The 13,552-nt window shown below is 33.4% G+C and overlaps 1 protein-coding gene across 3 annotated transcripts in view; it reads left to right on the top strand.

The window, feature by feature from the left end:
• LOC128155164 (Golgi pH regulator-like) overlaps positions 1-13,552 on the top strand; it is a 211,234-nt gene that overhangs the window by 29,483 nt on the left and 168,199 nt on the right. For all 3 annotated transcript variants that reach the window (XM_052816743.1, XM_052816745.1, XM_052816744.1), the window contains one exon: positions 9,832-9,938. In XM_052816743.1, the coding sequence (XP_052672703.1) occupies positions 9,832-9,938 (107 nt within the window). The remainder of the gene's footprint in view (positions 1-9,831; positions 9,939-13,552) is intronic.

Below are 13,552 nucleotides of genomic sequence, written 5' to 3'. Positions count from 1 at the left end.
AAATTGGCAATATACAGTTATAAGTTATTGAATAGAGTATTGAATATACGATATGAAACATGAGATTATATGTTTGATTATATATTTAGAGACACTGAAATTTGATTTTTTGAGATTCTCTTTATACAAGATGGGTTACATGAGTAACTCTAATTTGGAATTACGATACACTAGCTAGCACCATGTTTACAATGTTCATATTGAGAAAAAGCAAAGAACAAACTGTTTTTCATACATTTATTATATACTTACCATATATGTATTAGTTGATCGATGCATTGGAATGGTTTCCAGTATATGTGAATAATTATTGATTATCTCTTCAGAACTTATCATCAGAACTGAAGTCTTCATGAAAAGACAAATGTTGCATGTATTTACTTGCTAATGGTGTTTAGTATATATGATGCTACAAATTTAAAACAGATTTTAGAACGTTTCTGGTACATATTATTCAGAATTTGAATCAGAATAGATTAGAAAATATTAACTTTACAGATATATGTGTTAAGACATTGTGTGAACACAAGGCTATGTAGTAGCTGCAACAGAAAATTAAAATGATGGGAAAAACTTTTAAATATTAAAGATTATTGAATTTCTTTTGCAAAAGATTGAGAAAGTTCTTTTTCTGTATTTTCTAATTGTGTCATATTGATTGAATATATGAATTAACAGGATTGATACTTTCGCTTACTTCATTTAATATGAAATTTGATTATAATAAGTTATTTCAAGATAGTGATTGTGTTTAATCATATCACTCGATCAAAGGACAAAGATATTTATATAGTACAATATTTACTATTGAAGAAATGTTTACTCATATTTAGCTGCTGGCATATATGTAAATAATGTTACCATAGATATAACATATCTGATCATTCATAAATTCCAAGAATGATTACAGGGAACACATTTGTTCCTGTTTTATTTTTTGTCTCTTTGCCAGTGGGTGTATTAATGAAGACTAGGCGAATTACGATGCCCTACATTGTCTCTCTATAAACAATTAAAGCTTTGTCTGGGCAAGTTTTAATTGGGACAAAAATGTTTACAATCTAAGAAAATAACATGGGGCAAAAATAGTCCTGTTTACAGTTCCCAATTGTTGGTCTTATTGTGATTAGTACATGAATATAGATATATTGAAGACCAAAAAATGACATTACAAAGAACTTAATATTAGATTTCATGTCTTGTCATAAATTGTTAATACACAAAAAATTAATGTCATACAATGTTCCACAGGGAAACGTTATATATACTCCATGAATATACATGTATATATGTAAATAATAGATTGTTTATAATGATACATATATTAGATTTATGGAAAATCAAATATGAATTCCATATTCTTTAAGATAAAACAGTACCTAGCTAGAGGTTAAAATCTTAACATAGGTCATTTATATTAACCTATTTCATATTGAAGATATAATTATAAAATTTAGAAAAGATTGCAAGTTTTGAAATTAGTTTTCTTAAAACTAATTAATTCATGCAGAGTTTGGTTGTACAGTGTATTAATATATCAAAATGGATGTGTTATGAAAGATTAGCATTTTGATTTTTGTATAAATACCACATACCAGGAAAGTCATAGATATTGATTTAAGAATTTTCAAAGGAAGGAACGTTGATGTTCAAAGACATCAGACAAATTATACCTGACATCCTTCTGTACACAAGTGAATACTATTGCTTTTACTGATAATATCTAAGTTTCAAAGAAAACTTAACTGATCCTAATATATAGCTATATGAGCTAGACAAAATATGTATATATAAATATGATTTTAGTTTATAAAAGAATGATTGACATATACGTAATTAATGAAGAGTATATTTTTTTCTGAATAGAGGGTCATTGTACCTTAGTTATGTTGCAAAACTTAATCATGCATGAATATAATACTGGTACTTTATATTCAAGGAAGAAAACATTTGTTTTCTACATTACATTGGAAGCTAGAAGATCATACATTTAATTACATTATAGCTGTATTATATGTTTATTATAATGTACCCTATATATCAGACAGTAAAATCTGACATTTCAATGAATGCAATTCATTCTTCTTTCTATTAACATCTTACAGACAGAAAATTAGATAGTTTGGATTTTACAACAATGTATTTAATTACGGTATATCACAGAGAAATGAGGCAGAATGGTTTTAAAACATTATTTTCTGAGAAAACGTTAATCATGCAGCCACAATATGGACAATTATTATAGAAATTGGTGGGGGAAAATAAAGGGTACATTTGATGTGTTTTGTGGCTAAGATGATAAAGCAATTTTGTGTTTCCACATGATGAAACCAAAGTTGATTTATTAAAACGGTCTATGTTTATTTAAATCATTGATTGAGAATCTTCTCTACTTGGAAGGATTTTTATTTATTGTCAAATACTTTGAAAATGCTACTTGATACTCCGATATGCCGAAGGCTGGATGAAAAGAATGTCCCCCTCATCCAAGCATTCCCCCGGATGTGATGGATGAGGGGCATTCTTGGAAGACAGCCTGAGGCTGAGGAGTATCAAGGTTCCCTCCCTGTATGGGTTTTGAGAATTGTTTATCCCACCTCAAATAAAAATACATATTTGACAATAAATCTGCTTTAAAATTATGAGTGTTTATCACAATGGAAGCACTATTTATACGGTATGTGACGTCACTTCCAGGTAGGTTTTTAGCTTTTTTTGAAGGGCGATCCCGAGCATAATAGCCAGGAAATAATGCTACTTGATACTCCTCAGCCTCAGGCTGTCTTCCAAGAATGCCCCTCATCAAACACATCCGGGGGAATGCTTGGATGTGGGGGACATTTTGTTATAACATAAAAAGGAGATCTAGTGAATAATCTTCCAGTAATTGGTATGACCTCAATATAGGGATATATTGTCTTGAATCAAATGAGATATTGTTTTTTTTTCAATTTTGTTTTCACATATCTGCTCACTCAGAATAAAAAAGCCTTATTCAATTTTAAACATTTGAAATGTAATAAGTTAAAAACTATTATAACTAGAATTTGTAATTGTCTTGGTCACATTTTCCCCAATTATAATTAAGGGATAGAGGGGAGGAATAGTCATGTAGATATTGCCTTATAAATACTTTATCATTACGATATGTTTCTTGTAATATTTTGTAAAAGTTTTCTTTACTTTTTTGCCCCCTGCTTCAAAAGAACCCTGGGGTTCAGCTGGTTCTGTTCAAATTTTTTGTTGTTGCTATATTTTAATTTAAATAAGTGTGTCGTCTTCCAACATAATTTGGGACCCAGCACCACCTCCCTTGTTGTTACATGCCTTAATGATTGTGAGTTAACAGAAACAAAATGATATTAGTTTCTACAGAAGTTATCTTTCTTATCAGAGGGACATTACACCTTAAATTTGTGTATTACATGCAAGTAAGTGTAAAGACATCATTTTTATATGATTTATAATAGGAAGGAAGGAGTATTTCCTTTTAATGTACACGTATTATAATGCGTCAAATACAATGTAGGCCATGACCTTATGGGACTGTTCTGACCCCATGAAACAGGAAAATACAAAATAATTTCCAATATGTCATTATGATGCATCAAAAGGTGTAAAGTACATGTACATGACCCCCAGGTGTTGTCTTTAACCCCCACCCCCCCCCCCCCCCCCCCCACCTTTTATGAAATAGGAAATGATGATACACTGTATATTTTGTTAACTTCTGAGATCCTCATCCCTATACCATATAAATTATTCTTGCTCTTTGTGTCATTGCGCATCAAATTGTATATAGGTTATGCCCCCTTGGAGACACCCTGACATTCTAGAACTAGAAATAATGAAGTATTTTATCTTATTCAAATGTAGTGTTTGATCCATGTGGGTAATTCCTAGCCTAATGATGACACTGTTTAGTTTAGGAGACTTTACAATTGCCCTAAATAGGCGAGTACAAATGCATATAATGTTTTGTTTATAAATCTTAAAAAATGAATTAAGCAATTTCCAAAATGTTAATGTGCATTAGGAGAGAAAAAAGCAATCAAGAAATGATTTAAAATCTGCTACTGTACACATGTAAGAATGTAAGAAGACTGAATATTTAGAACCAGGTTTGATGGGGGTGGGGGGTGGGGGGGGGGGGGAGGGTGGATGTGGAGTATAAACATTTATAATTTGAATCAATTATGCAAGGTGTAATGTAATTTTTTTTTTAAAGAATAACATTTTTTACCAGTTTATTAAACTTTTTAGACCCCAAATTATATTTTGTTTTAATAGATCATTCGACAATTAAGGGGGGGGGGGGGGCAGTTTATAATTGAGTTTGATTGGGGGTAGGGATTCCAAGTCATATATTTGACAATTTTTAATGTCATAAACATGAATAGTATAGAACAAAACACAAACTAATACATGTATATATACATTGGAAGTACAAGTCAACCAATTAAACAAAGGAATATACAGTTGTTAGAGGGTGGGAAATCATTATTACACAGTCTCAATCCTATCAGATTAACCGAAAATTACATTTTTTCCAATCAGGTTATCAGGAAAAAATATAAAGGCATATATAAGAAATAGTTCGGTGTTTTGATATTATATCAGATTAATCGAATTATTCGATTAACCGCTATCAGAATAAGTGGAACCCTCTGTATTACAAAACATAGATGATTGATCTATATCTGGGTTTTTAAATTGAATCATATATCATGTACATATATTATTGTTTCTTTGTTCAAGGCATTTCAGATGGTATGTAAGTCATGATCCCAAGTGCTCTTCCTGAAATTATCAAATATCATAAAAACCATTTAGATCCCCACCTTAATTCAAAAATATTATTCCTCCTTAGGTCATGGCGCATTAGATCATTATGGCATGTAAGTCATGACCCTAAAGGGGTCATCCTGACCCCCTTAGAATCAGAAATTGTCAATTATCTTTAAATTATTGATGTTTGATGATCCTATCTCTATTTAATCATATTATTAAGTCTCTTGAATGAAATTTGGAGACTTATTGTTTTTGTACGGATCTTATTACATGTATTATTATTCTTTGTCTTCTTCTTTCCCGCACTGAACTTGTTTCTCAGAGATGGCTGAACAGAATTGTACAAAACTCTAGGCATATTTAGTTGTGCACCCTAGTTTGATTTTTCTCATTTTGGGTTAGACAACCATTTTTCGGGGGGGGGGGGGGGGGGGGGGGGGGGTCAAAAGGGTGTGGGGTCTAACATTGAACCTTGTAGGAAAAATCTTAGACTCTGTTGTAAATAGTAACTTGAAAACGGACAAAGATAATAATATAGGGTTTTCATAACCATACATTGACTGTTACTGGCAATATATTGGGTTTATTAGATCTGACCTCTGGGGTCATCCCCATCCCCCAGGAATTGGAAATTACCTTATACATGTATCTCAAAAACTGTTATAATTATGACCCCTAAACCCTATATATATTCTTGTTTCTGATGTCTAGGGGCATCAAATGTTCTGTAGGTCATGGGCCCTGTGGGTGGTCCTGACCGCCCTTGAACAGCAAGTCCCTTAAAATCTTCAAAACAGTCGAGACCCCCCCCCCCCCCTTAATTTACACCATATGTATTCTTGTTCCTTGTGTCAAGGGGCATCATACAGTATGTAGGTCATGGGCCCCGGGGGTGGTTGTGACCCCCCTCGAAGAGGAAGTGCTTGAATATCTCAAAACAGTTGGGATCCCCACCCCTTAACCATATATATTCTTGATCCTTAAAGGGCATCAAATGATATTAGGTAATGGTCATCAGAGTTAAATTTAATTTTTCAAAACCATAATGCACATCTTTAGAACAGTCCTTATCATATCCCAAGAAATGATGTGTCTATCCATTAAATCATAAGAGGAGTTCTAGGATCTCTGTTTTTTTGGAGTGATAGACGTCAATTTTCTGCTACTATTTGACTCCCTGGATGAAATTTAAATTTTTAAAACCTTACTGCACATTTATAGAACAGTCAGTATCATATCCCAAGATATGACACCCCCAATCATATTCTATCATTTGGCTACTGCAAAAAAGTGACGTTTTTAAAACCAGTTTTATAGCTCACCTGAGCTGAAAGCTCAAGTGAGCTTTTCTGATCACATTTTGTCTGTTGTCCTTCTGTCCGTCGGTCTGCATGTCCATAAACTTTTTACATTTTCAACATCTTCTCAAGAACTGCTGGGCCAATTTCAACCAAAACTTAGCACAAATCATACTCAGGCAAAGGGGATTCAAAGTTTAGAAACTAAAGGGCCAGGCCCTGCCGTCACCAAGTTTCCTCAACTCAATTCTTGGCCTCAGGTATAAGTATTGACCTGAAGTTTATGCACTTTCCTTTAAAGGATTTGAGTTGAGGAATAAGTTGAGGGATTTTAAATTGTTGGTGACGGTGGAACCAGGCCCTTTTTCAAGGGGAGATAATTAGAAATTAATGAAAATTTTTGAGAATCTTCTTCTCAAGAACCAATCAGCCAGGAAAGCTGAAACTTGTGTGGAAGCATCCTCAGGTAGTGTAGATTCAAAGTTGTGAAAATCATATCCACCGACGGTAGGATGGGGCCACAATGGAGGGTCGATGTTTTACATAGGAATATATAGGGTAAATCTTTAAAAATCTTCTTCTCAAATACTAATTAGCCAGGAAAACTGAAACTTGTATGGAACTATCCTCAGGTAGTATAGATTCAAAGTTGTGAAAATCATGATCCCCGGGAGTAGGGTGGGGCAACAATGGGGGGGGGGGGTCAAAGTTTAGCATAGGAATATATAGAGTAAATCTCTAAAAATGTTCTTCTCAAAAACTAATCAGCCAGGAAAACTGAAACTTGTATGGAAGCATCCTCAGGTAGCGTAGATTCAAAGTTCTGAAAATCATGACTCCAGGGGGTAGGGTAGGGCCACAATGGGGTGTCAAAGTTTAACATTGGAATATATTGAGTAAATCTTTCAAAATCTACTTCTCAGAAACCAATCAGCCAGGAAAACTGAAACTTGTGTGGAAGCATCCTCAGGTAGTGTAGATTCAAAGTTGTGATAGTAATGACACCCTCGGGATTAGGGTGGGGCCACAATAAGGGGCAGGGGGACTAAAAGTTTTACATAGGAATAGATAGAGTACATCTTTAAAAATGTTCTTCTCAGAAACTAATCAGCCAGGAAAGCTGAAACTTTTGTGGAAGCATCCTCAGGTAGTGTAGATTCAAAGTTAAAATAATGTATGAAAGTAATGACACCCACAGGAGCAGGGTGGGGCCACAATGGGTTTTACATAGGAATATGTAAAGTAAATCTTTAAAAATCTTTTTCTCAGAAACTAATCAGCCAGATGATTCTTTATAATTGTTAAAACTTTGGCCCCAGGACAATTTTTTGGCCCCACAAGAAGGTTCAGAGTTTGATGTAGGTTTATATCTCATATATAAACAATTGTTAAGGATCTTTTTGAGAACTCCAATACTCAACTTGTGATATGACTATAAAATCATCCTATTAGAAAAGGGACTAATGATTATAAACAGAAGAATATCCAGGGGAAAAATGGATTTTATTTATACAGGATCTACATGTATTATTGTACATTGTCCCGATAGTTTATATTATGACTCCATTAAACTGATTTTATCATACCTATTGTTCTTTTGGTGAGGGATGTGGCCCATAGGCCTCTTGTTTGTAAAAAAACGTCATTTTTCAGCCATTAACTCTTTACCCCTTAATGCCACCTTTTGACGCATAGGCCATATCCTTAACACTCTACCCTGGGCTACCCTTAGACTGTTTTCAGATGAACTGAAAACAGCTGGTGTGTGTTTTTGAATAGACTTAATACAGGTCTTAGCAAATTAAACACATAGAAAATTATATATCAATGGATTTGTAATAAATTAAAATTTTAATATTCATTGAAAAATATTTTTTTAAAGTCACTAATAAAGCAATACAGGTGCTAACAGGTATATGAAAATTAAACTGAGTGTTCTACATTAAAGCTTTATTAAGAATAATTTCACAACAGATATTTGATAAACATATTTATAACTGTATGTATTACAAATAATTATTTAATAATTTTTATAGAAAGATTCCATTATCATCATGGAATTCGTTTTTTGATCATAAATAATTAAATGTACCTGTAACTGACTTTTCAATTCATGTCTATCATTTTCAGACTTATATTTACGTTTTTTTTTCAATAAACATGATAAATGGTGTAAGAGGATTTGATAAATCTAGCATGTTAACTAAATAAGTGTGTTGACTTTTTGAATAAATACAAATTTACCGGTATATTCGTGTATTTAGGGGTTGCAGGTAATGCACACCTTGTGTTCCGTTTTCTGTAACTACACAGATTTTTCCACAAAATTTTGCATGAATTTGACATCTGGCTTTCATCTTTCAATCTCACTACCAATAAATCTAGAAAATTCTGCCTCTAAACTTGATTATAAACAAAAAGTGAAAACATGTGCGATGTCCGAATCGAAGTCCGCCATCTTTGTTTATTGTAGTAATGCATCACACCACCATACACAGGTAAATCACGTGATATCTTTATTTAGAATGAGTGAACAACCATCCGTATACATGGCCAGGTGTATACCGGTCAATGTTTATAATAAACAACAGGTGTTGAGGGGTCTAATTAAAAGCTGTATATAGGGTGCGTCAAAAGTCGTCATTAAGGATATGGCCAGGGTCGTCAAAACGCGTCATTAAGGGTTAAAGGATAGAAACCTCTAAGGGGAAAAGAGTTAAATGACCCCCAGGACAAAATTGAAAACTCCCAAACCTTATTGCGCATCTATAGGATACCCTAAAACTATTCGAAGAGATGATTTGTCTACGGTTGAAAATGTAGGAGGAGTTCAAGGAAGAAAACGGTGAAAAAATGTCATTTTCTACCAATTTTTTTACCCCCAGGACTACCAGAGAATTTTTGAAACCTTTTTACAAAACAACATGACAACCCGAAATCAAACTCCAAGAGTTCTGTTTGCTGGTTTATAAGATGTAAGAGCAGTTTGAGAAAGTGAAACGTGACAGACAGACGGACGAAACAGGGTAACAATATACCCGAACTTTATTTAGAAAGTGCAGGTATAAAAATAGAGCAGTTGTTATTTCTAGAACATGAACGGAGAAAAAGATGTTTTAAAATAATAAATAAAATCCCCCCACCCGCCCCATATTTTTGCAATTCAGAATGAGAATCTAAATATTAATTTTATGTGGCCTTATGTCAAAATTGATGGGGGGGGGGTGTTATAGGTTCAGGTTTGTTATTCCATATCTCAAAAACAAGGCCCTTTGTTTAAAGGAGCAATTTTAGACACATGTTCAAAGGGTCAATCTGACAAAGATTGACAAATATCTATTTGTTTGCCAATTGTTGTGCAGCGGTTTACGTGAAACATGCAAGTGGAATGATTGATTTATTCAATGTGTTTTGTTAAGATGCCTGTACACAGAGCTAAGGGAATGTTTGTTGGAAAAATCTTTTTCTCAAGAACTACAATGAGATACAATTTGTGATATTACTATGCAAACACCCTCAAATAATGTAGATTATAAATTGTTAAAATCAAAAATATTTAAAAACTAAAATGAAATGACACAATGAACAGTTGTTCTGGCTAGTGATGTGGCCCATGGGGCTCTCGTTATTTAAATTACTTAAATAAGGCATATTCATATTTGACCCATTTGAAATGAGCCATGCATGAGGTATTATAATGTACTATAAAGACACTTCTAGATTCACATTTATCTCTTTTCAGCTCAAGATACTTTCATTGGAAATTGGGATTGTATGCCTTTCTTTTTGTATTGGTTGCAATCCTTCCATTTTACATTGGTTACTTCATCATTGGAAACTTGAGATTTGGTAAGAATTTTTTATATTGGTTACATATTATATTTTAGATAGCTATTTTTACTTATTAGGTTAGTTACTGACTCACTACGGAAATATATTGGGTTGATCAATCTCACAGACGGCTCGGCGAAGCCGAGCCGTCTGTGAGATTGATCAACCCAATATATTTCCGTAGTGAGTCAGTAACTAACCTAATAAGTGTTTTGTTTTCCCGAGGACTATTAAGCGACATATTTATTCACAAATAGGGATGATCATAGCACAGCCATGTACAAGATGCCTAACATCTCGTCCAATTTAACTCATTTAAACTCTTCAAAACTTTCAATCTCACCTTTCAAATACTCTTTCAAAATCTTTGCTTCATCCATGTTTACCTACAATATTTTGTTGCTATTCAATTTTAAATGTTTTCTCCCTTTTCTCTGCAGAGATTTTAGCAAATTTCGACGCAGCCATTTTGTTCGGCTCCAGACAAAACAATGTGATGTCAATATTCTAAGGGCAACTACTCTAATTTTTAAGAATTTCAAAGGGCAACTACTCCGAATACTTTAAGAATATGCGGTTTATGTATTAAATACTATGAAATGTTGAAATGAGTAAGCGAAGCGTCGACCAATGACGGCCATATTGCCTAATATTAATTCTCACAAAGATATATGAGGCAATCATGTGCAATGTTTAAACCAATGAAAATGTGACATTTTAGTCCAAGGGAAAACAATTAGCATTTTAAGGCTACCTGAATCACTCAGGTAGAATATGGAGGGTAATAGTGTTCAAAATTCCAGACATGTAAACTTGTAAATCCAAATATGCAACCGTGTTGGTGTGTTAGCCTGAGAATGAATATGTGTAATTCTGATTGTGCAACCTATAGAACAGTGTTGTTCTTTTGCAGATCAATTATACATATATCATAGGTATGCAAATGGGTAGGATTTTAATTTCTAATAATTTTTGAAAAAATATCAGCTGTTGAACGTAGTCATTTATTTTCGCAAAAACATTGCACATAGAGTATCCCATTTCTTTGGATAGGTAGTATTTATTTATTCAGGATTAACAAATGGTTTATGGATACTGTTCACACAAAAGAAAAACCAGTTTGCTGTCACATTGGCAGCTTTTCTCTTGTTATTTTTCTCAATTGCATGGTTAGAATAAACGACCTGCAAAGATTTTATAATTTATTGCAGAAAAATGTATGTATTTATACTTTTTAAGGTGTCTAGCTAATGCTCGGCGGCCTTATAGCGATCCTCTGGATTGGCAATCGTCCAAAAATTCATGCACTGCACCGCCTTTTTAATGCACATAAGAAATAAGTTCTTTAAAGTATTAAACCTATTACAAGATTTTTATTCTGTTTATTTAACTAAATTGTGTACAAAAACCCAACTTTGCTCCCCGGTTATTGACAACTCGTTGCATAAATATAAATTTGCTTATTCAAGAAATGGCGGATGAATACAATAAGGTGTAAAAACTCACTAAATATTATATAAGTTTATGGCTTACAATTTGATTGGAGACGGTGCCCGATAGAAATAAAAATTTGATAAGTAAATTTATTTGTTATCGGGAACGGTCTCCAACATATATGTAAGCGATAAACATATGTAGTGATTTTGTTGCAATAAATAAACACGATATGATGCAGTTGGTTTGGTCAAGCATTTTAGATAGCACGTGTTTTGGATTTGTTTGTAAACAACCATACCATAGGTAATCTTGTTTCAAACGGGAATTGAAATAAATAAAAGTATGTTTTATTATTATAATTAGGGACACTGTTGATGTATTCAAATTATGAAACTGTGAAAATTGTTCAAAGACTGCATGTTTAAAGCAGAAAGAAAATAATTTATTTTTTAACTTTGAAATTTCTTTTTCAATTTTTGTAACCATGATGAGTAATTGTATTATAAACGCATCACTACCTATTTTATAAGGAATTATACTGAGTTTTGTCTTTAAAACAACACAAAACATAATTCATTTACTTTTTAGCTCACCTGAGCTGAAAGCTCATGTGAGCTATTCTGATCGCATTTTGTCCGTCGTCCGTCTGTAAACTTTTTACATTTTGAACTTCTTCTCTAAATCCACTTGGCCAATTTCAACCAAATTTGGCACAAAGCATTCTTATGGTAAGGCGAATATAAATTGCAGAAATGAAAGACCGATCTTTATTCAAAGCGGAGCAAACCTCGAAACTGTTGAAAAAGGTGGGTGCATTTTTTAAAATCTTCTTCTAAAGAACTACTGAGTTAAATTCAACACAATTTAAGATAAATTATCCTTATGGAAAGGAAAATATAAATTGCAAAAATTAAGGGCCAATCTTTTTCCAAATTTGAGTTATTACGAAAAAAATAATTGGAAAAGGTGGGCTTCGATCAGTTTATAACTTCGGGCTCGGTATTCCATATCTCAATCTAACGAACGTATGAGAATTTGGTCAATCTGACAAAGATGAATTTGGTTGTTGTGGAACAGTTTGCGTGCGTAAGGAATATTTGAAACATGCAAGATACATTAATGCCGATTTTGTGAAGTAAATTGAGATTAAATATTCCAATGCGTTGACATTTTCACCTTTGAGGGTGGTTTTAGCTTGTTTTGATTTTCGTTTCGTTTTCATGAATAACGGTTTGTAACTTAAGGGAACCATCCCCTGTATTTTGTAATTTTTACGTATCAATTAAATATAGACATCGGTAAATAAGACTGTTACTTGCGAAAATAAGATACATTAACAGGTACGGTACTTTAACAACTAAAATACAAATTCTAATGGTAATACGGTATGGTCTTTGCGTAATAGTTGATTACTGCAATGTGATTTAGGCTAGTTGTCTGTTTTTTCTCTAGTCTATTCAGTCTAAACGGAGATTGATTTTGCTGATGGAAATACTAAGTGTGTGTACATGTAGCAGAGACTTAAATAATTGTTAGCTCATCTGAGGTGAAATATACAGAGAAATATCTTTAAAATATTCTTCTCAAAAATCAATTGGCCAGAAAAGCTGTAACTTGTGTGGAAGCATCCTCAAGTAGTGTAGATTCAAGCTTGTCCAAACCATGATCCCCAGGGGTACGGTGGGGCCCCAATGGGGGATCAAATTTTTAGATACAAATGTATAGAGAAAATCATTAAAAATCTTCTTCTCAAAAACCAGTTAGCCAGAAAAGCTGTAACTTGTGTAGAAGCATCTTCAGGTAGTTTAGATTCAATTTTTTTCATCTTCAGGTAGTTTAGATTCAATTTTTTTCAAATCCCCAGGGGTAAGGTGGGGCCACAATGGGGGGGGGGGAGGGTCGAAAATTTTTACATAGGAATACATAGAGTAAAATCTTCTCAACAAAAACAAGTAGGCCAGAAAAGCTTTAACTTGTTTGGAAGCATCCTCAGGTAGTGTAGATTCATTCTAGTTTGTTCAAACCATGATCCCGGGGGTAGGGTGCGGCCATAGTGGGTGGGTTGAATTTTACATAGGTATACATAGCGAAAAATCTTGAAAAAAATTTTCTTCTTTAAAACCAATAAGCCAGAAAAGCTGCAACTTGTGTGGAAGCATCCTCAGGTAGTGTTGATTCATTCTAGTTTGTTCAAA

This window comes from Crassostrea angulata, chromosome 7 (assembly GCF_025612915.1).
Source record: "Crassostrea angulata isolate pt1a10 chromosome 7, ASM2561291v2, whole genome shotgun sequence".
NCBI classification, from domain to species: domain Eukaryota; kingdom Metazoa; phylum Mollusca; class Bivalvia; order Ostreida; family Ostreidae; genus Magallana; species Magallana angulata.
This window is presented reverse-complemented; position numbering and strand designations above follow the sequence as displayed.